The sequence below is a fragment of the Belonocnema kinseyi genome, chromosome 6 (assembly GCF_010883055.1).
Source record: "Belonocnema kinseyi isolate 2016_QV_RU_SX_M_011 chromosome 6, B_treatae_v1, whole genome shotgun sequence".
NCBI lineage: Eukaryota > Metazoa > Arthropoda > Insecta > Hymenoptera > Cynipidae > Belonocnema > Belonocnema kinseyi.
Genome location: NC_046662.1, coordinates 36,470,293 through 36,495,514, shown reverse-complemented (window position 1 = coordinate 36,495,514; position 25,222 = coordinate 36,470,293). Strand labels below are relative to the sequence as shown.

General features: G+C 30.8%; 1 protein-coding gene across 1 annotated transcript in view; it reads left to right on the top strand.

Moving 5' to 3' along the window:
• Window positions 1-2,309: 2,309 nt before the first annotated feature.
• The window catches only part of LOC117174558 (caveolin-3-like), a 506,197-nt gene continuing 483,284 nt past the window's right edge, over window positions 2,310-25,222 (top strand). Inside the window, exon 1 of the mRNA XM_033363769.1 lies at window positions 2,310-2,531. Within this exon, the coding sequence (XP_033219660.1) occupies window positions 2,493-2,531 (39 nt within the window). The 5' untranslated portion in view covers window positions 2,310-2,492. The remainder of the gene's footprint in view (window positions 2,532-25,222) is intronic.

Sequence of the window (25,222 nt, the reverse complement as noted above, 5' to 3'; positions counted from 1 at the left end):
CTATCAAAAGGGTGCCATCCCGCCCCCGGTAGAACTTGGAAAGGGGAAATTGTCTGACCAAAATTATTTCGGTGACCGGTCGAAGTGGTGCCTTCCCGCCCCTACGAGACGTTGGTAAGGCTTAGGGGATTGGCCAACATTTTTTCTGTGGACGGTCAAAGTTCCCGTCCCTACGAGACCTTGAAAAAGGAAAGGGGTTTGATCAATAATATTTATTTGACCAGTTTCAGTTGTCCCTTCCCGACCACACGAGAGTTTGGAAATGGGTAGGGATTTGACTAGCATTATTTCTGTGACTAGTCAAAGGGACGCCTTCCCACCCCTACGAGATCTTGGAAAGGGGAAGTGGTTTGAAGAAATTATTTCTGTGAGCAGTAAAAGAAGTTCTTTTTCTCCCCCTCAAGACTTTGGAAAGGGGTAAGGGCTTGGCCCCTATAACAAAATAACTTTTAAATGACACGACCTTACTCTAAGATGTCTGACAATACCTTCGGTATGTTAAAAATATTTGTTTAAGTATATCTGTTAATAATAGAAGTAGAAAATAAGTACCTTTTTCAGAATTTTTCAAATGTTTCAGATATTCGTGTGTAATGAATTACACTTTGAGTTAAAATTTTGAACAGTATTTTCAAGAAATGAAAAATCATTCAAAATAAGTTTGGTTATTTAAATTTATTTACGAAAAAATTACATTTGCATTTTTTAAAAATGGTATCTGAAATGCTTGATGAATTTACATCATTTTAATCAGTTCCTTTATGCCTAAGAAAAATGGGTAATTATGTGGGTGGTCCAAAACAACGTATTTTCAAATGTTGATCATTCTGCTCCGGAAACTGAATCTTCATACCTGGAAAAATGCAGTATATTTTTTCAGATGTTTAATATACAAGCGCACGATTTCAAAATTTTGGCTAATTTAAGCCAAGATAATTCATTAGAGTTGATAAAATTGTCAACTGTCAAAAGTATTAAGACTTAAACCACCATTGCATGTTTTACCTGTTCTATGCCTTCTCCTGAGATTTATTAGAAATTTAGCTTTTAGTGAGAATATTTTCAATATTTAAATTCATGAAGCAATAAATATTAAATTTATAACAATAAGGAATAAATTGTATTAATAATAATAATCATTTATTTATATTTTACTCTTTTTAGGAGATTTATTCTATGTAATTTAATTTTAATGCACTGATTATTATTATTATTATTATTCATTAACATTTTGGTAGAAATATGCACTTGATTGCAACTGAAAAATTATTACTTGAACCTTTGACAAAAACAATTACTTCAAATACAATGCTTTTATATTACCAAATAATAAAAGAAATCCTCTTAAAAGGGAAGCAAATAATTTGGTTAAAATGTTTAAAAACGATATTAGAAGTTATGATAGGTGGTAAAAATTTCATCAATTGGGCAATCGATGCGTCCCGAAGACGCGAAAAAAAATTATATTCATAACTGTTGTCTTCCTATATTAAAAAAATTTTCTCATATCAACCAGATGAACAATATATTTTATATATGTATGTGTGGGTATTGCTAGATAATATAAGGTCATAGAAGGTTCGTCAATAGGTCATTGTATGAGTCTCGAAGACGCGAATAAACACGTCAGATACAGTGCTGTACTATTCCTAATATGGAAAAAGTTTTTCTTGTATGAACAGAATACACTAATTTTTTTCAACTTCATAAATCGGTATTAGTAGAGAATAAAAGTTTCAACAATAGGTCGATCAATGCGTCTCGAAGACATGAACAAGTGCGTTAGATATAATATTGTTGTATTTTGAATGTACAAAAAAATTCTTACATAAACAAGGTACATTTTTTTAAAATATATAAAGTAAAAAAAAACTACTTCGGAATGGATGACCTAGCTTAAAATCCTACCAGACCTACCTCTATGAGAAAGCAAAAAATATAATACGTCCTGAAAAATGGTTGGTAGGTTGGGCTTTAATGACCTCCATACAATCTCAGGGCTGCAATTATCTCTAAATATCAGGAAAAAAATCTGTTTTGTTAATATAAGAAAAATTGCATGAAACTGAAAATCTGTTGCAAATTTCAAGGTACAGAATTGATTAACGTCCAATATACGCGGATGTTTACGAGACAATGAAATTATATTAGGAATGGCAAGCGAATTTATTTCATCAACGAATTGCAGTCGACATCCGCTCCAGTACCGAGAAAAGGCGAACTCACCGAACGAGACCCACGCATTCGCTTTGTTTCGCAGGCGACGCTACGCGACGCGACGGTCTGCTATTTCTGAATGTCGAAATTTAAGGTGCCATTGCACCGGACGGTTGGCAAAAAGTTCGGTGGGAAATTGACTTTGCATGTGGATGGGTGCAGTGCCATGTATACGTGTGTACAAACAAATTGATAAAAACATGCTAAATACCGAATTTGTGTGAGTGAGAGGGGACGAGTGAATTACTCGTTTCTGAGAATGAGTTGGTGTGGCTATGGCCACCCGCCACTGGCGCAGTCGCTGCCTAGGACAGGTCAGTGACAAAGCAAGGTCACGTCAAGTGCTCTCAGGGCTCTTGCGTCGCCTCGCCTCGCCTCATCATTCTGCTCAGGGATTGGCTAAAAGAAAATATAGTTTCGCTTTTCAAACTTAGCTCAATTTAAGAGTCAACCATTCGCCCATAAAAAAATTTGCACGCGCCTTTTTATTTCGCGAATTAGATGATGATGTAACCACATGTTTCAGGGAAGTGATATCATTTCTTTCTTTCTTTTATTCATTTTGTTCAGCATTGCTTTTTCGCATATTTATCATCTCTTTTTCATATCTTTTAAACTCTCCCTTTTCCTTATTTCTCTTTAAATATATACGATGTTTGAAACGAAGTATCTCCTCGTACCGAAAATTCGGGACGACTAGACAAAGCCTATTTGAAAATACAATTTTCCGTTTTACATCCATCAAATTATTTTATTCATAACTAGAATATGCCTGTTGGGTACCTATAACAGCGCCACCAATTTAGAACTTATGGGAATAAATTTTAATTGCAATTCAATATTAACGAGAAATCTTATAGTTTTTCATGAACATTTCTCCCGAAACCTCGAACTACCTAATAGTTCGCGTGTCAAATGGCGTTGTTGTCAAGGTCAATGAGATACCCTTCCGGCGTATTGGGAATCGTTAATCTACGATATGCCACCTGGTGAAAAAATCAGAACTACAAAGAGTATTTTCTATGGGGTTTAGAGCAAACATTCCAGAATAAAAGTAATTCATTATGAAAACAAAGTGTTGTGAATAGAATTTCTATTTTATACAGTGAAAAAATTCATTTCTTGACAAAATTGTTTTACTAACATCAAAATATTGGAATTAATCAGCCCGGGAGTACGTCGCTCCAAAAATTGATGCCTCGACGGTTTCGTGATCATTGTCACACCCCCCAGCGCGTTAGTTGCAGCAAGTTGCGTCATGCGTCCAAATAGAACAGAAATGATTAATGCAGCCCTGCCTCTCCAAGTTTGGATTGTCTGCATTTATATTGAAGGCCACTGCAGGTCATGCCCGAAACCGTTCTTAATTCCAAGTCCTAGTGTATTTAATGTAATTTCTAATACATCATAAGCTAATATAAACTTATTTGGAAGCAGATATTTCAATTTCAATAGTTTATTCTTGATATTCTTTGCATAATCTGGATCAAATTGCTCGCTGTATACATTAGATAAAATTCATTTAAGCTTATAATACATTGAAGCTTACATGAAATAGTAATAATAATAATAGTAAAAGTAAATAATGGTTTTTTGTTGGGAAAACTATTTTTGAAAAGAAATTTGTTTCTTCACTGTATAAATCTATAATACGGCAATTGGGTCCAAAAACTCACTGGAACTTCGAATAAGGCACGGTGGCAACCATTAATAGTGTAAGTTTTTTTAACTTTCAGGATTATCTATTATAATTAATAAAAATTAAGTATTTTTGAAGTTACCTGTGATAAAGTACGATGGCTTGTTTGTTCACATTGAAGATTATTATAAAGTTCAATAACGATTGTCATTATTTTAGACATATTGTAATAATTATTGTTCGATCAGACCAAAATTAAAACAAGAATTGCTAGATTTACAACTGATGTTAATGGCATTTTTTTATTGAACTACCCAAAAGGCGCAGTCTTTATGAGATGTTAAACATTTTTTCTTTAAATGTGCATTCCATGTAATATCTAATTATCGTAAATATTTACCTTAATATAAACAAACTTCTTTCTCTGACTTTTTATCAAATAAAGAAGTCTAAGGTTTTATTTAAGGCCAAAATAAAAACTTAGAGTTTAATTTTAAAATGTTCATAGTAGTTAAGTATTTCAGTTTTACATCGTAAATCAAACATTTTTTAAGCAGGTACTGTTTTCAGTGCTTAGACAATTTCAAATTATAAGCGTTTGGAATAAAAAAATGGATTTTGTAATATTAGATCATTTCTAGGCGTTTTACATTTGAATGTTTCTAAATTATCATTTGTAAATATAAATATTTCAGATATCAATGATTTTTCGTTAAAGATTTAAAAAATATTGCTATTTAAAATTTCTCAATATGCGACGAATAATATTTATGTACATCATTACGAAAGAAAAAGTTTTTGTAAACATATCTTAATTATTTCTTAAATTATTTGACTGCCTTCAAGAATTTTTAAAACCTCAAATACTTAAAAATGAGGCATTATAGGTTTTTAAATAGTTTATGTTTTTTATATTAGAAAATAAAAAAACTTCGCGCACGTGCATTTTGTTTAAGCGGTTTTCTAAAGGGAAATTTAATTTATACTTTTGAACTTTTAAATGTTTTCTACGTATATTTTAATAGCTTTATACGATTTCCCACGATTTCTAGGTATTATAATTAAACGAATTTCCAAAAAACTTTAGGAAATAAAATGTATTTTATTTCAAGAAATTTCTATGGATTACCACAAATTCAAGAAATACATAGAACATAAAAAAGTTTCAAAGGATCTTAAATATTCAGGAACGTAAATGATTCAAACGCGTTTTTTTATATAAATTTAATGAATAATTTTTATTTAATTTATATCTGAGGAATTTTAAATTATTTCTACGTATTTTCACAATTTCAATACATTTTTACGAATTTATAGAGGACTTTAGAAAATAAGATAACATTTTTTCAAGGGATTGGTACTGATTTAAACAATTTCATGTTACAGTAAGGATTTCAACAAATTTTAACGGATTTAAAAGAGTTAAGTTATTTTAAAAGATTTCCAAAAAATTTTGTTTTAAAAATGTGTAGAATTCTTAATATTTAAAAATTTGTTATTATGCATTTTAGAGTAAATTGTTTTACATATTATAAAATAAAAATCTAGGGACGTGAAACATGCGATTCGCGTGCGTGCGGTAGTCTAATGGAAAATATTTCAGGCGCACAAACTTGAACTATTTTTAATTTAAGTTTGAGAGCATGGAAGATTGCTATTTCAAGTTTACATTCAAATTATTAAGACATATACGTAATTGTTATGCAACACATTTTATGATTGCTCGGGCTTTTTTACAGTCATGAATCAATTTTCAACGATGTAAGTTTATCCAATTTAAAAAAATTCTGTAATTCTCTTAATTCTTTAAAATCCATGAAAACCCTTTAGTTTTTTTAATTTGTGGGAACCTTTTCAAATCTCGTGAAATCATTAAAAATATTTTTAAATCTTTAAACTGGCATCTTTCAAAATTCTTGAAAATATTTCGCTAGCTCTTGAACTGAAATCCCGTGACTTCTTTTGAAATATTTCGAAATATGTCAAAGGCCTTCAAATCTCTTTAAATGTCTTAAAACCTCTCAAATACCTTTGAAATCGCTTAAAATCCTAGTTCATCTGCGGAAACCTTTCTTAATTTTTTTAAATCTCTTCAAAAAGTTTTAATATACGTCGAAAACCTTCGCTATTTTTTGAAATTGTAATATTAAATTAAACTCCTTGAAGTACTTAAAAATCCTGTAAATTCCCTATAAAAAATTAAGGCTCGCCCTAAAATTGTATTAGGATATAAGAAATTATAAATAAAAATAATTTTTTTTTAATTTAGAACTTTAAAAAATCTTTCTTGTGGTTTTGAAACTTTTTAAACACCATCAAAATGTTTTTCATTGTAACAAAATAGTAACATTTTCAAAAAATTCTAATTAAGAAAAAAATGTCTCATTTATTATTATTTTTCACTAGAAGAAACTGTATATAAAAAATGAACTATATCCTTCAAGCTAATAGAAAAAAAAATCATGTTAACAAGGGAATAAAAGGTATAACTGATATCAAAATTGTTTTTTACTTTTTCCGGATTTTAACCCGCAAGTTTTTTAAAGTATTTTTACTCTACCTCATTACTTTCCTTTCTTATTGCAAATTGGAGGTTGAGAAATTTATACATTAGATACAAATCAAGGTGGAATTCGGGAAGTGTGTGGAATTTCTGCAGAACCTCAAGATTTTTTTTATTTGTGAGAGTCATCTTGAAATATTTTTGGAAATTGGAATAGTAACATGACTTTACGATTTCATGAAACCAGCTGAATCGTTCTTTGTCACATTAGATTTAATTTATGCCAGAACAAAGTTTTCCTCCTTGCAGGAGATGCCGTACTACTACTTACTTTTACTACTGCATATAATATTTTTGTACAATTGTAATCAGGACTTCTAAATCATAACAATTTTAATTTAAAATTCATATATACATGCTTTTAGCTACTTGCTAAAAATAGTGATTTGAATATGATTCCCAATTAATTCGGAATTTTCATCGTTTCGACCTGAAATTGTTTACTTTTTTAAAGCCTGAGTGATAAAGCATATTTTGGTAGAGTTTCAAAATTTTAATTGACTGCTTAGAAATAAAATTTCAAAATGTAAATGCAATGAATATCCTTGAATATATATTTATTATAAAAAAAGATTTATAATAATAAAAAATATTGTAAAAATTCAAACATTATAGAATATTTAATTATACACAAAAATACGCTGGTGTTCAGTTTGTTGCAGCTCAAGTTCCATTTGTCTCCCAATGAGAATTACAGAGAATTTTCAGTTTCAAATTTATTCTTCTGAACCTAGTTGCACATCTGGACATCTAGGGGAATGTATCATTTTGAGACGGAATTTTGGCTCATGCTGAGAGTTGTAGTGCTGAATCGCGCTGCGATCCACCTGAACACCTGTCAAAGCAACTATTCGCTTTGCGATATTAGACTAAATAATTATTAATAAGGAAACTAATTGAATTAATGTTGACTTAATTTTCAACTTTCTTTCATTTAACAGTGCGTACTAGTCACTTAGAATAAAATTATAACTTCCTAATGCAACCTCCAAATATCAGGTTAGTCATGGCCGTCGACATTTAAACTAAAGCAGACGTTCACGACTTAGTTTTTGCATTCCGGCTTTGTTGATTTGAATGTCATGTAGGTTTTAACTAGCCTAAGATTTTGAAATTATAACACCCCAAGTACATTTTTTATTTCAAGGTACTTATACTCACTGGTAAATAGGAGGAAATTAAAAGTTAGGTAATTATTATTATAACTTACCTGCTTATAAAACATCTATTTTACCCAAATAACGATCGACAAAATCATCTTGACAGGTGACTGACAGTTTGTTGACAACATTTCACGCTGCTCTGAATGAGAAAAAACAGTCCGTAAATGATGATTTTCTCCTAGATTATCATAGTGAATCTGTGTGGCTCAAATTTCTTGGAACTGAATTCAACATCGATTTTGGTTTATTTTGGAAGATCGGCGATTTTCTGTGTATTACATTCAATTTTTTAAATCTGAAATTTGAATAAAAATTTCTATATGCTCAAATTATAGGGCTGGAAATTGAGTTTCTTTGATTTCAAGTTGAACTTGAGATAATGTGAAGTATTTCATTTTTCAATTTTTCAATTTTGACTGATGAATTGTTTGCAGAATTACGCTCTGCAAAGGACTCGGGTGCGAGTCGAAACGTGTTGGCAAATATTTAAATAAACATAAAATAATTTGAAAAGGTCTACATTTTCTTGATATTTCAAGGTACCGGAATAATTACAACATTTGAATGATATTGTACGTAATAAGAATAGTGTAATTTTTTATTAAAAATGCAATTGTCGGCATTATAATATTAAATTTTTTTAATATTGATATTTTCAAAACGAATTGGTTTTATTATTTATATTATAGTAATTCAAAGAGTTTAAGGGAATATCTTTTTATTTAAAGTTTTATATTTAAATTTAAATTAATCTTTCTGTAAAAATATATTTTTATGCTTAAGGGCATGTGATACTTAGAAAATTGTCGATTTTAGCAGTCTTACGTTCCCCCGGCTTTTTTTCTAGAATAATAAACATTTTGACTTCAAAATTTGGGAAATGATAGCGAATATGCTAACGGGCGTCCCCACACACTTTTTTGTGGGTTAATTTAAAAAAGTTTTAATTTAGCCAAATGTGATTAGTTTGCATAGCACTTAGGAAATAGTATCGATTTTTCCAGTGTTAGATTCCCTCGGTTTTTTTCTTGGATAAAAAATATTTTGCCTTCAAAATCTGAGAAATGATAACGAACATGCTAACGGACGTCCCAGACGCAATTTTTTGTGTTTTTTCATCAAAAAATTTTTGATATTGCTAACAACGTGTGTGTATATTTCGAGGTTATGTGTGTTACAATTCACCCGAGCGTTACTTCCAAACTACACAATATTTTTGACCGAAAACTTTGGACTTACAAATAAACATAGTAACTAATTTTCCGGAACTAACCTTGTTTGTAGGGAATCAAAAAGTTTATTTCATAAATAATTTCAAGATTATCGGAAAGGCAGAAATGAAAAATGACGTAACCTCAAAATAATGTGTATGCATAAAATTTTTATTTAGCACAATCAATTTTTTTGTTATTATCCCTCAAAAAAGAGTCCGAGGACGTCCGTCATGATATTTTATAGCATCTCCGAATTCAATTTTCAAAAGTTTACATTTTTCATATGCCCTTAGGAATTAGTATCGATTTTTTCTGTGTTAGATTCCCCGGCTTTTTTCCTAGAATAAAAAATATTTTGGCGTCAAAATCTGGGAAATGATAACGAACATGCTAAAGGACGTCCCCGCACACTTTTTTTGTGTTTTTTTCTCAAAAAGTTTTGATATTGCTAACAACGTGTGTGTATATTTCGAGGTTATGTGTGTTACAATTCTCCCGAGCGTTACTTCCAAACTACACAATATTTTTAGCCGAAAACTTTTGACTTACAAACAAACATAGCAACTAATCTCCCGGAACTAATCTTTTTGGCAGGCAATCAAAAAAGTTTAATTCATAGATAATTTCCAAATTATCGGAAAGGCAGAGATGAAAAACGGCGTAACCTCAAAGTAATGCACATGCATACAATTTTTATTTAGCACAATTAATTTTGTGTTATTATCCCTTAAAAAAGAGTCCGGGGACGTCCGTTATGATATTTTATAGCATCTTCGAATTCAGTTTTTAAAAATTTTCATTTTTGTGGAAAAAAGCCGGGGGAACTGTACCCGATTGACCACACGACGAAGTATCACATGCCCTTAAATGAGCTGTTTGAAAGGAGGAGTCGTTTAGATAATATTTAGAGGTCCCCTATTACCATCAAAGTATTATATAATGATTAAAATGAGTTATACTGGTTTTATAAAAGATCAAAATATAAATTTTTTTCGGTTTCTCGACGACTCTTCAAGAATAAACAAACTGAACAAAAGGTTATATTTTTTTTCGTTTCTAAAATTTTTATCATTTACTTATAGGCGGAAAAAAAATTTGGACCCACATCACCAACATTGTTCATATAAAATAAATTTAAAAAATTTTCTTATTTCATTTGGTAATTGGCAAAACTTATGGCACATATTATTATAGAAAATTGTGAAAAAAGTTAGATAAAATATTTGTTTTCCTTGAGGGAATCTGATACTTAGAAAATGATCGATTTTACCAGTTCTAGTTTTCCCCGGTTTCCTTCCTAGAATAATAAATATTTTGGTTTAAAAATTTGAGACATGATAACGAACATGCTAACGGACGTCCCCTCAAACTTTTTTTGTGAATTAATTCAAAAAATGTATTTTTCTAAATTTGATTAATTTGTATGGCGCTTAGGAATTAGTATCGATTTTATCAGTGTTAGATTCCCTCGGTTTTTTCCTACAATAATAAAGATTTTGCCTTGAAAATCTGGCGAATCATAGCGAACATGCTAACGGACGTCCCTGCACACTATCTTGTGGGTTAATTCAAAGCATTTTAATTTTGCTAAATTTGACGTGTGTGTATATCGAGGTTATGTGTGTTACAATTCTTTCTCATAATTATTCTTGAGTGCTACCGACAGCTCCAGTACGACAGGGACCTACATTATCGGAATGACAGAGAGTTGAAAATGATCCTAACCTCAAAATAGTGCACATACATAAAAATTTTGTTTGTTATTATCCCTAAAAAAAAGAGTCCGGGGACGTCCGTTATGATATTTTATAGCATCTCCGAATTAAGTTTTATAAAATTTTCATTTTTGTGGAAACAAAAAACTGGGGGAACTGTACCCCATGAACACAACACGAAGTGTCACATGCCCTTAAAAGTCCGTGAGGGCATCCCTCAATTATTTTACATATTTATTTGTAAAATATAGTACAGTCTTATATAGAATATACTGCCTAACTAAAAACATAGACGCTATGTGCTTTATTACTCATGTGCTATATTACCTTCCCTATTACCCAAAATATATTACCCGAATCAAAAACATTTACCTGATGATCACCATTATCTCATCTGTTATATATTGCCGTATGTCGCATATGGCCCCATATGACCAGAGGTTACAAATAATAAATATATAATAAATATACTAATAATAATAATAATAATTACTTAGCGTCCTGGCTTACCAAAATGTGTTTTCTACCCCCGCTGAATTTCGGTGAACCTGTACACGGCAATAAAAAGAATCAATCACATAAAAAAGCTAATTTTACCAATCGAAGAAAGAAAAATTGATTTTTGACTGACAATAGAATAGTTTAAAAAGCATTAGGATACAGAATTTGAACCTTGAAAAATTGGAGGGTTGCAGATCAGAAAAGCTGTTAATGTTTGCATTGAGGTCGTCGCTCGTTCAGGAACGCATCACCGGATTGTCCCGGCAAAAATAACTCAAGGAACATAGGTCATAAGCGCGGCTACAGTCTACAGAGTGGAATGTTATCCTCTTGACAACAGAAAGAACGATAACTAATAACGAGCCAAGTTATAAGCATTCTGATTAATCGCATAACTCATATAAGTCTGCGATAAGTTGATTGGAGTTGCTGTAATAACGCTCATTGCAGTAATAGATTCGCGCTTCTGAACTCTCTTTTGATTATGAAGCTTTGTATAATTACTTTCAGTTTCGCAATTTGAAAATTCTTCTTTTATCACGTAATGTGTAATTAATTTCTAATTTTTACACTATAAATTTTAATCAGACAAGAGAGACTAAATTAGAGCTGGTTTCTAACTTATTACAAGTAACTAACTTACTGAAAAGTTACGTTATTTGCATCTTTTAGAGTAACTTCGTTACTCTGTTAAAAAATAACTTGTACCGTAACTTAATTAAGATGCTTTCAGTAACTAGGAACATTAATTTTAATTCTTTTTTGTTATTTATATATCTCCTTTTAAGAGATATTTATAAGACATATATGAATAGAAAATTAATATCTTTTTGTTGAGGATTCAGCTACTTTGTTGAAAATTTGTATTTTTTGGTTGAATAGAACTGTGGCTTATTTAAAATACAAAATTTTCTTTGGTTGAAATAATATTAAATTTCAAAAATTAATAAAGTTTTATTTCTTCGGTCTTACGGTCCAATTGAAAAAAAAAACAGAAAAAAAACTATTCTAGTTGTTAAAAAACATCGTTTTTATTTTCAACATTTCGTCTCTCCCGTCTGCGCCTTCATCAGGAAAAAACAAAGTCCCCAGTAAAAGAGAAATGTACTGATATTATTTTCAGTTGGGAAAAATAGATATATTAACGAACAAATGGCGCATAAATTAAAAATGCATAATATCGTTGTTGCCACAGTTTATGCTTTGTCAAGAAAGCACAAACCAGATTTAAATTGGAGACTAATTATTTCAATCCTTGGTTCCCCTACGTACAATTGAACTTAGTTCTTTATCTAACATTTTAAAACTGATTTCGGGAAACACTAATGCATATGTAAAAAATAGTTGGAAATTAAAAGATAATTTAAAGACCATTAAAGTACTGGAAATAAATTATTTAGTTTCGCTTGACGTTGTTTCCATGTTAGATAATATTTCTTTACTCGCTAAATCGGAATTAGTTAAAATTTAACTAACTCAATCAGTACACTCAATTTTTACTGAAAAATTAGTAACTTTCAGCGGTTTGAGTAATGATTTAGCCAACGGGCCACTGTTTTTACCTTGCCAATTGAATTAGTAAAAAAATGAATAATTTTGATTAGTCGTTTCTGAGAACTACCAATTCATTATTCCATTTCTCAACATAATCACTGTCAAGTCGTTGACGCAGAAACAGAGAAGATTATTTTGTTACTCAAACAGAATTTGACGCATAGGCGAGAGATGGAATTTCAAAGAAGACACTGGCTATCACGGAAATTCACGAGAAGCACCCCGGACTTTTTGATTAAAACGGAGAAACAGTGGGTTTATAATAAATATATATGAGAAACTTGCTTCAGTTTTTTATATTGCAACAGGCATTACAGTGCTTCACCAGCTCAATTTTAGGGGACATAGGGGATTTTTGCTATTAAAAAGGGTCTCCAGTTTGTACTTTTGTTATTTAATAAATAGTTCTTTGTTTCGCTTCGATAAGTTTAACGTATTAAAAATAAATCTTATCGTACAATTTAAAAAACGATTTAAATTGATGTCTTAGTATACCAAAACTTTTGTACATGGCTCGAAAGCTTGTATACCCTGCTTAGTCCACGTTAGGGGTGTTGAACCTTTTACGTTCCCCTTTAGCAATTCGTTTAATGCTGCTTGGAGTTTGTCTGCTTTTAGAATGAAAGGCCTATAAAAATTCATGGCACCCAAAAATCGACGGAGTTACTTGACTGTTTGAGGTTGTGGAAAATTTTTCAGAGCCTCAATTTTTTCCGGTAGCGATTCAATTCCTTCTCTGGAAACTCTATGACCCAGGAAATCGACCTCTGTCACGTTAAACATGGATTTCGCGGCATTAATTAACAGACCGTACTCCTTAAATCTTTGAAACAGTATCTGAAAATGCTGACGATGTTCCTTTACTGATGTCGACGCAACGAGTACATCTTCGATATATACAAAACAAAAATCTAATCGACGCACTACTTCGTTCATAAAACGTTGGAAAGTTTGACCTGCGTTCCGGAGACCGAAAGGCGTGTACGGAAACTCAAATAACCCGAAGGGCGTGATTATGGCTGTTTTGTCGATATCTTCAGGGGTCGCAGCTCGAAATTAGGAGAAAGTGTTATCATCCCGTACGTTCCAATTGTTGAACCATTCGCGGTGTACAATTCATAAGAAGTCTTTTTCGAAATTCCGCGCACTCGCGATCGTGGGTACACGCATATGTCCGAACCAGTATCAATTAAAAAATGATCTTTTGTTTCACCGGCGGCGCGTTTTAGTTCCTGGCTCAAACTAAAGCATCGACTTAACTCAGATTTTAATTTTTCATACCTGTCTGTTTGTGGTGACTCTCAAATGATGTCCCGAACTTCCATGTCGAACCGAGGTTCGAGATTTGCTATCACCAGGTTATATTTTAACTTATCTGCTACAATTTTGCTGACCTGGAATGAAGCCTTCAGCTGAGAGAACCACAGCTCCGGTTCCTCGGCGTTAAAGGGTAGCAGCTTGAAGGTAGGGGAAACGGCTGCAACTTTAACGTTCGGCATTCCTTCTGCCTGTGTTTCTTCGTCGGGCATTTTGAGAAAAAAAATGCTGATACTCACTTAAAACACGGTCCTAGTCACTCACAGTCACTAAAAGTCACTTACTGTCACTACACCATACGTAAGTTTGCATAAAATATATGCCACAGTCACTGAGCGTCACTTCGAGTTAGCGTCACTTCACTTCACAAAGTTTTTAAACGTTTTTATCGCGACATATTTTTGACACTAAGTAATTCGCGTCAGGTAAAAACCTTTCCTGGTGAAGTTCTGCATTAAGAGCCGAAACTTTAAAAATAAAAACGTGTTTTTAAACAACTATAATTGCTTTTTTTTCTATTTATTTCATTTTGACCGTAAAACCGAAGAAAGAAAGTCTTATTGGATTTTTAAATTATACCAACACGGAGAAAAATAGATAGTCAAACTTTGAATGTCAAAATTTATACGGTCAGTTTGACCTTCCAGAAAATATCATGTACAATCCATAATTTGTTCCTTATAGTCAAAGAGATTCTCTTCTTATTATCAACTTGCGAATCTGTAGAGAATCAGCCTTCGTGTCAGGGATTATCAAATCGGCACTCTAGTACGTTCAAGTGAAATACCCTGTCTGCATTCCTTTTGACCGTACGAGTGTTTGCTTTTTGCGAAGTGTGTTCCATACTTGAAATTCTATCTGCGATTTTTTGGGCTTTCTCGTGATTCGCTGTAATTGGGAATGGTATCTATTTTACCTGATGTAGAAGTCTCGAGAACTTTTGGAACTATTAGTTTTGGGTTTAGGGTTAGAATAATACAATGTTTAAAGTTGTATTACTGTAATTATGTTATTAATCAGTGAAGTTATTTTAAAAATCAATTGATGTATAATATGATTTATTGTCCTTTAACGTTTTTTTGCAGAATATGGGATCGTAATAGTTTTTGGTTGAAAATTAACTGTTTAGTACAAAATTAATGACATTCAAGTTCAATAATTTGGATAAACTTCTTTTCCTTCTGGACTGTAAAATCTGTATTTGATGAAAATTCATCTTTCTGGTCAAAAAATTCATCATTTTCTATGAAAATTCATCTCTTTGATTGAAAATTTAACTTTATTTTAGACAATTCGCCTTTTTGGCTTTAAAATTAAATAACTTTGTTGAAAATGTATGTATTTTGTTCACAATTGGTCTTTTTTGGTAGAATAATAATCCTCTTGTTCAAAAATTCAATTTTTGGTTTAAAATTTTATGTTTGTACAAAATTGATTTATATAATTTAAAAAATGATTTTTTATCCCATAATTTAACTATTTTATGTTTGTTTAAAACTTTATCCTGTTTATTGGATAAGTTGGAAATTTGTCTTTTTTGATAAAAGATGAATCTTATTGGTCGAAAATTCATTTTTTATTGAAAATTTAACAACTTTTTTGAACATTCGTTTTTTTTCAAAGTTTTCTTTATCATAGTTTTTATCTGAAAATTTGACTATTCCATTTTTGGTTAAAACTTCATACTGTATATTGCGTAAGTTAAAAATGCAACAATTTGGTAGCAAATTCATGTTTTATTGTTGAAAAGTCGTCTTTTTGGACAAAAATCTAACCTGGTTTGTAGAAAATACAACTTTTTTGTTAAAAATTACATTATTAGATAGAAAATTAATATATTTAGTTAAAAAGTCGTCTTTTGGGCAGAAAGTTAATCTTGTTTATAGAAAACTCAACTTCTTGGTTGAAAATGTAATTCTTTTATACAAAATTCATATATCTGGTTAAAAAGACGCCTTTTTGGGTAGAAAATTATTCTTGTTTGTTTAAAGTTCATCTTTTTTGTTGAGAATTTAACTATCTTGTTAAAAATTCATCTTTTTTGATTTAACAGTCCACTGCTTTCTAAAACATTCAACTTTTTAGCTTAAAAACTTTACTCTTTTCTTGAAAATTTACCTTTTACATAAAAAGGCACCTTCTTGGTTGAAAATGAACTTTTTTGATGAAAGTTCAACATTCTTCCTTTTGAATTACACATTCAATTTTTATTGTAGAATACTCACCTTTCTTGGTTGAAAATTGATCTTTCTTGGTCGACAAGTAACTGTTTTACTACAAGTTCAACTGTTTTCGAAAAAATTCTTCTTTATGTTACTATTTGGTTAAATCTTTAACTATTTTTGGAAAAATTCGGATCTTTTACTAGAAAGTTGATCTATTTGGAGGTTAATTTGAATATTTGGTTGATTTTTTAAATTCTTCTTCTTGGGTTGAAAATTCACTTCTTAAAGTAGTCAATTTTCTTGTTCTTAAGAATTCATTAATTTTGTGGAAAATGCTTGTGCTATCTTTCCATAATATACATAATTTTGAATGTAAAGTATTTGCATTATCACGATGCTCGAAAACACCATAGTTCGATCTGTGGTTGAATACCTCTTTAAAAATAATTCTAACAGAAATGTGTAAGTTTTACCCGAATATATTTATTATGTATAAAAATAAAACATACATATATTGCATTAAAAAGTTTCAGTTCAGTTATTTAATCACACTTGGGATATCGGCGCCTCCGTAGGCCGATCCCTTTTCAGCGCCGTACTGATTTTCGGTGCTGCATTCGGTACAGGCGTCCGCAATATGTAGGTGCAGCGCCGCCTCGTATACCTGCTTTATACGCGCGGCGAACTTTCGTAAATCTGTACAGAGCCCCGAACTGTACGGAGCTAAGAGGTCCTACTTTTACATATTTTTAAAAACTTAATTAATTTGGCTATATACCAGAAACAGCACGCAATGTCGGTATTTCCAGTTACACATTCCACTTGATTAAAAAACTAGCATGGGATTTGAATAACACAAGATATATTTAACTGGTAATATACCCACGTCACGTGATGTTTCTGGTATGTGCAAAATTAATTTTTTAATACAAATTTTAATAATTAAAAAAAAAAGATTCGACTAACAGAGATAATCATTTTCAGTATATGAGCATAATAGATTAAACCATTTTCTATATTCGACCTGAATATTCTTGGATTTTCAAGTCGACACTTTAAGATAATCTAGTACACACTCCCAGTATCGTAAACTTGGCACTCTGAGATAGTGAATCTAGTCTTCAAATGTTGACACTCAAGAATCTCAAGCTTGACATTCTGGGATAGTAAACTTAAGCATCAAATTTTGACTCTCCGCGAATGGTACGCCCAACCATCTAGGAAGCTGTCCCATAGTTAAAACTCAAATATTTTCAGTCACTCACTCTAGATAATCAGGCTGATATAATATACTATATAATATCAACTATCATATTTTTCGTTGCGAAGTCATCTATGTAGGTTGAAAATGTAACTACTTGGTTGAAAATTTATGTATATTGTTAAGCACATTAACTACTTTGGTAGAAAGTTAAACTATTTGGTTGAAATGTAACTTTTTTGTGGAAAATTTACATTTTTGGTTTGAAAATGCAACTTTTAAGTACAAAACTCTTTTTCCTTTGACTTAAAAAAAGCTTGGCATTCAGCTCATCAGTATTATCGTCATATAGCACTCAGCCGTAGTCAAAGAAAGGAAGGATGAGGCTGTTAACTAGGAGGATATGCGTTGTAGTAGGAAGTGATTCTTTATTCCTATTAAGCTATTGGATGAATCTAAAGGTTTTCCTCGAAATATCCGCAAATAGTTAATTTCAAGTAAGAGAGCGATTAAGAATATAGCCTAAATCTTTCACAGATTCCACAAATTAAATGAGACGTCCATCGATCAAGAGAGGATGTAGGGTTGCAATTGTTTCAAGTGATGGGGAGAAAGAAGTTCCTATAATTACAGCTATAATTTTAGGAGGGTTTGAGACAACTTGTGATAGTTGTATTGTCAAAGTTCACTATCAAATTCAGAGGTATACATATTAAATAGAGGGGGTTTAAGCGTGGATCGCTGAGGGATAAAACTTTTAACCTCGCCACAATCAGACCTCTCGCAACTGCTAATTTGTACTCTTTCAGAACGATTACTAAGGTAAGATTCAAATCATTAAACAGCCACATTTCACATGTGTAGCGATTAGAGCCTATTTAATAGTAGATTATGATTAATTTGAAACTTTACACTTATGTCGTTTAAGGACAAGTTGCACAATTTAATTTTTAAAGCTTTCGAAATCAAAGGATTTTTTTTCCAATAAGAAGCACAAAAGTATAAACATTGTTAACCGTGAATTTGTTACGAACACAAAATTCGAGTTCGCAAAATTTTCTAATCGAAATGGTTAAACTATGTTAATTAGAAGATTGTGACATAGCACACATTTCATGACTCAATGAATCTTAATTTTTATTCAGACATTTTGAAATTAAAATTTCCGTTTACGCATAAACTGATTCATTGTTATAACTCTAAGGCGTGGTATAAACCATGAAATATTAGTTGTATAAAAGCAAATTTTTGATTGTAGTAGAGAGTTAAGCACGACAGAGTTTTTTTTTAAGATTGAAGGTGCCTTTTATCGTTCAGAAAAGTGATCTATGACGCAACGTGTTAGGTTGAATCTATTATCTTTCCTAAAATTCAAAGTGCGACTTGTTTTTTCTTAAGCTTCACTCTATACAATCATTGATCATTGACCTTTGGAATTTTAGCTCTGCAGTTACATAATGGAAAATCTCATTCTAAGGTGTTATAAATTTAATTACAGTAATTAATGCTGTGTTTTGATAAACTGCGAAGAGAAGAGAGAGAGAGAGTAGAGAGTATATTTCTTTCAGTATGGTTATAAATTAATACTTAAAGATGATTACGTAATGGTAATTTTGTTATTATTATTTTCAATGAATATCTAATCAACGACTCTGTATTCCGATGACGAGTTAAGTACCCATTCGCGGTTTTGCTATACTTACGATCAATTTGTCAGAATATTATCACATTTCGTAATGAACAATACGTATCTATAGATAATCCCCAATACATGACTCCTCTAAAATACAAAGACAGAATCAGTGAGATGGAAATGATTTATCAACTGACTCTTGATATATCATGTTCGGGCTTTTCCTACCACAGTTTGATTGGCAAATAAATGGGAGTGACTATAGATAATGGATAAGGCATTGTGGACATTTTTTAGCAGTGACGTTAAATCTCAAGACAACACAATACTTTCACTCTTATAACAATTGTGTTTTTATCATACAAAATGTGTACTGTAATCTATGTACAGTTACAATTTTGTATTATTTCTATAACTTGCACACCCTGTGTAATATTAATAGAGGCAAATAGATGAAAAGCCGTTACTAAATGTTCATTTCACAATATGTTACTAAACTCTTCAGAAAAAATTTAATTCTTCGTTTTTTTGTAAATTCCACGCTGTTCGTTCATTCTCGAAAAACTTCCCCTTTTACCATTTTATCTTTGTATATATACAATACATGTATCTAAACATACAATATTTTAATTATGCAGGAAATTCTCTGAAATTATTAAATGTATGTAAGAACTGTAAGAACCTATGCTCGTTTTACGTCTACCAAATTATTCTATTCTATTCAAAATTAGAATATGCTACTAGGTGCCACCAAAGTAAAAACTTTTTGAACTCATCCAAATTGAAGCTGAAACATTTTAAAACATATTGAGAATGTAAAAACTGGAGACACCCGAAAAAATCGTTATTTGGGCAAACTATTTAGTTTATAAGTAAAACTGTTATTTTATTTGGAATAAAAATTTTCTTAGTTGTTGTTCGTAATTGAATGGACACATAAATAATTAAATTGTTGTGCCAAATAATAAAATAGCAGTATAATATCTTACTGATCAAATATTTGGCTCAATTAACCATTTTTTCAGTACAGAGTTGCTTATCAATATAAAATTACAAGAGTTTAATATATATTTGAAAAAAGTGATGGAAGGTGAACAATTTTTATTGAAATATATAAAGTTAAATATTAAAACAATGGATTATTGTTGATTGACCAAATGTTAAATTTCAATTCTGAATCAGAGAGAGCAGTCTCAATTTTTATTTTTAAATCTTATTAATAAATATTTTAGAAATGTTTATTTGGCCGTTTTCAAACTCAAATATGTAAGATGTAATAAATAAAACTTGAAAGCAAACATATTTTTCCGCTGAATCTATACAAACTTAATATTTTTGAAATTTATTTGAAAAGTTATTAGTATTCAAATTCTTAATGTTGGTGACGCAGTTTATATGAAATTGTTGAAATTCTTTTTAAAGTGTTCCAGTGTTGAAACTAATAAAGACATTTTAATTTTTATTGTAATTTTGATAGATATTGTCGTTAAATTCTGGACATTTAAATAAGAAACTGTTTGGTTATTTTTAAGTTACCTATTTTTTAATATTTCAATCTACGTTTATTATTAAATTTCAACTCGTTTTCAGTTTAATATTATTTAGCTATTAATTCTTAATAAAATAATTGTAATAATTGCCAAATTGCCTAATTTAGAAAGTTTCTATTTAGGCTTACTACATTTGTGAGGATTTTAATCAAAAATTATTAAATAATTTAATAATTTAAAAAATGTTGAAACATCAAGATTATATTTCCCAAATTAGGACATATAGATTAGTGATATTTTTTATTAGCTATGATTTGCTGAAATTTCCCTTTGTCAATAAAAACTAGAACTATAAATATTTTTCAATTTTGCTATGCTAAATTATTGTTTTAATTGCTTAAGATTATTGAGGAAAATTATACTTTAGGGTCCAGTGAAAATGAATGAAATTAGATTATAATTGCTTTAGAAGGTTTGGAACGTGATGGTGGCCCTTTTTAGTTATTCATTCTAAATTTTGTTTAGAAGTATTGCAAATATAACTTGGTTCTCTTAATTATCTCTGCGGAGGTTTACTTTTAACATGGCATTTGTTTTTCTAATAAAATATATTTGCACAATTATTTTTGGTATTGCATTTCTTAAATAATTCTTAGATGTAATTTTTAGTTTTTTTGGCATTAGAAATTAAGTATAGTTTAATTACTGAAGAGTTATTTCAAGAAATTAGTTAAAAAATGATTATTTTAATGTTTTAACAAAGAAATCGAAATTGTATGATGTTATCCGTGGTAAACCGGAAAATAACAGGGAATTTGAGAGGCGAAAATTAGGAGTCACCCTGTATTTAAACCCCAGGAAAAAAAGAAAAGTCAATTTGGAATTTCACATGTCATATAAAACAAGGAAATTAAAAACGAGTAAAAAGCCGGTCAAATCTTGAACATTGAACTGAATAAAAGTATGAAGTATTATTATAAATCTTATAAGGATCATTTACCTGAATAGTTAACCTGACAGAAAATCTGAATAATATATGAACATTAATGACATAAAACTGAGCCAAATGCGACCCTCATTCCTTGTTTTTCCGAGAACGTAAAGTCCGCTAATCGATTGTTATATATCGTCTTGCCAAAAATGATTTTTCTTTGACATTAAGTGCGGCGTGATGGTGTCTTGTGTAAAGATACTGATGATTTTGAAAATGCTTTAGCTTCTTTGTATACAAAAATGACTATTTCGTATTCAGCTGGAAGTGAACAAAAAGTTTTGATGAGTACGACGACTGGTGTTAAAAGGGGCGCAGTAATGCGCATCAGAGGTGAATTCATGTGAAGAGAGGGAAGCTGTCTGCTCTTGAGACGCGCCCACAGTTTGATGATAAAAAGAGAAGAAAGGCCAACAGCCTTTAAGCTTACTTTACTGATAATAAACATGGACATTTATCTTGCATAAAAGACTATCTTGTGTGTAGTCCAACATGAGGTCATCAAATGATGCAAGTATAATACTAGAATAATAGATTGCAACAAACCAGTACGTTGTACACTTAAAGAGCAACCAGTACTTTGTACGCGCGCCTGTCCAGAAAGTATCCGATGTCGTTTTGCACCATGAGTAAGAGTTAATTTTGGTCAATGGCGATGATATCCCCTGTAAAGTAATCCCCTTTAGAAGCCACAACCTTCTTCCATCAATCCTGCCAATTTCGCAAGCACTCCTTAAAGTCACCTTTCGGGTTAGCTAACATAGGCTTCGTGGCATTCTGTTTCATCTTATTCCCAGTAATGACCTTTTTGAATATTTCTGGGTTGTCAGTGATTCATTCAAAATCGTCCTGGTCGAGTTCCTCTCGATAACTGTTTTGGTCTTCCATCAGCAGCCGTGGAACGAGCAGCCACGGGACTCATTCCCAATTCTTGACTTAAGATTTGCGAAACAATTGTTTTCAGAATTCCGAAGTCTTCCTCTATTTCTCCCACTGTTAACAGAAGATTTCCATTAATTAAAACTCGCCCTCGTTCTACATTTCGAGGTGCTTTAGCCGTTGTGGGACTGCCATTGCGAGGGTCATTTTCCACTGAAGTGCGGACACTTTTAAGTCGCCAAACCCACTCTCTAATATGAGTTTCACTCATAGACTCACCACCATACATTTTCCGAATTATAACGATTATTTTCGAACACGATTAGTCAAATTTTGGACAAATTGAATAGAAACTCTTTGTTCGGTGCGTTCTGTCATCCTGAAATACGACGCATACGTGGTTGAGCGTTTTCCCAGCTGCCTACATTAGTCAACTTAAGATTCACAAATCCGTGTCACTTTGTAGAGTGACTATCAGAGGTCCTCCCTCAATGATAATTCCTGGTATTGACAATATTGCAACTAGGTGCAAGATTAGAGGACAAGGTCGGATACTTTCTGGACAGACCTTGTAATCCGACATCGTACTTTCAGTATTTAAAAAAAAGGGTGTCTAGTATGTAGGGAAAATCCTGAAAAGCAGGAATTGTATCGGAAATTTTTCAGTGCGGAAAATGTACACGATTATATTTTTTAAGTGGAATTTTGTGCGTGTTCTATACACTTAACAGACTAGAATATCATTTTATTTTCACAAAATTTTCTAGAAAAAATTAGAAAATGGCTTGGGAATGTTCAAACGATTCAGAGAAATAACTCAGGGTTGCTACAGTTTAGAAAATTCAGGACGGACCGGGAATTGAAAAATGGTTGAAGAAAGTCAGGGAATATCAAGGAAAACCTGAAAAAGTTAGGGAATTTTTTTATAAATTTTAGTTGAAATATTATTGATTTCCTATAGGTTGAATGTTTTTTATACCTGGATGAAAAATTTATAATGGTCAGGGAAAATAAAAAATTGTTCATAGACAAGACAGGGAATTCCAAAATTGGGATTTTGACGCAACCTTGATAATAATACGGATCTTGATCAAGAATATTCATTTTTTCATGTTTTCTACTATCTTTTAGTAATTTTTCAACTAATAATGTCGTGTAAAATCAAGATTTATATATCACAAGAGACAACCGAGAAAAGCTTTAATTTCGACCCGGAAAATCGGAGAATTTGAAAACGGAATTTCGCCAGGAACCCTAAAATTATATGAGTTGACAGAATTTTCGGCAAATTAATTATAATAATTTAATATAATTTTGATGATGGTACCTGTACCACTTATGTTCAAGAAGAAAATATGACAAAGAAGTTAAAAATATTTAAATAGCAGGATGAATAATACATGAATACATTTTTATAATAGTTAGGGAATAGACAAATTTAACAATTTAACGTTTTGCAACTAAATTATCATTACTAGGAATATCAAATATGTAAAAATATTAGTAAAATATAAGAATCTTTCTCCCATTATAAATGCAATGCAAATCATCAATTTTTGACATTATGTTAATTTCCGCTGTGTATTAAATTAATAGCCTACTACATTTTCCAGTGAATTCTTATGTCCTTTAATTCTGTGAATTTCGTTTTCATTTATTTAGAAGTTCTTGGAAATTTACCGGATATATATCTGTGAAAAAATTCACCCAAGTGGTTCTTTCATTGACGTCAAATGAGCGTTGAGGTCGGAGCAAAAGGTTAACGGCTCTTATAATTTGATTTGTATTTTTCTTATTTTACCTAGAGTATTCTTTTATTTCTTGCAATCGCACCAAATCTCTCTTTAAATTTCTTATAATCTTCTCTATGACCACTTCGCGTTTCTTATAACTTTATGCGATTTTTCAAAATTCCTTGATATCCATTACAGTCTACGCAAATCTACATAAAATTCCAAATAATTTTCTTAAATTCGAAAAATTTGTAAAGTCTAAAGCAAATAAAAAATTCTTGAGATTATTAAGAACACAAGTGTCTCTAAAAACCATTTTTTGCAAAAATAGGGTACGATAAAAAAATTCTTAAAGGTAACCTAATTGCAAAATTATAATTTCTGAGTGAATCTTTTTTTAATTTTTTCAATTTTTCTTGATTTTTTACTACTGTATTTCAATCAGTAAAAAGTTCCGAGGTCGTAGCAGAATATTTATAATCTATTGAAAATATTTTCTTAAAGTCATATGAGATAAAGTTCATTTTTAAATACAAAAATTACTATTTGAAAATCTTGATGCATTTTTATTTTTCTTTCTTTAGGATTTTACCATTTTTATTTAGGGTATTTTTAGACGCATAAAGTTCTTATTTGTACGCAAAATATCAGTTTTATGAAAAATTCACGCTAAAGACGGTATTTTTCAAAATGTTTTCAACATTAATTTTTTTATTCGATGAGTCACAAGTTTAGAACTAAGTTACAAATAATTTTAAATTATTTAAACAATTATTATTTTTTCAAACGATTATTCTTTTTTATTTGAATCTCTTACACTATATGCCGCTTATTATTCCGTATTTACTTACCTTAACGAAATCGATCTGAAAAAGCAACTATCCATAAAGTGTAAGTATAAAGTAGAAGGTATAAATGCTGAGATAAGAAAACGCTAAATAATACGAGACATAGTGTAAATAATTGCAAAACTTTCTTTAGCAAAAAATATCACTCTTAACGTTTATTAAATGCGCAATTAATTCTATAAAATAAGAACTTTTCAACATTTACAGAGGAAAAAATTGTTCAAACAAGTAAAAATTGAATAATATATTTACCAAAGATATGAAAGATATTACTCTTTATGTTCATAAAATTGATCATTTATACCAAAAACATAGTAACTTTTCACGATTTAAAGAAAAAAAAAATGGTTTAATAACTTGTGTGAAACAAATTTTTAAAAACCTTGTTTAGCACGAATT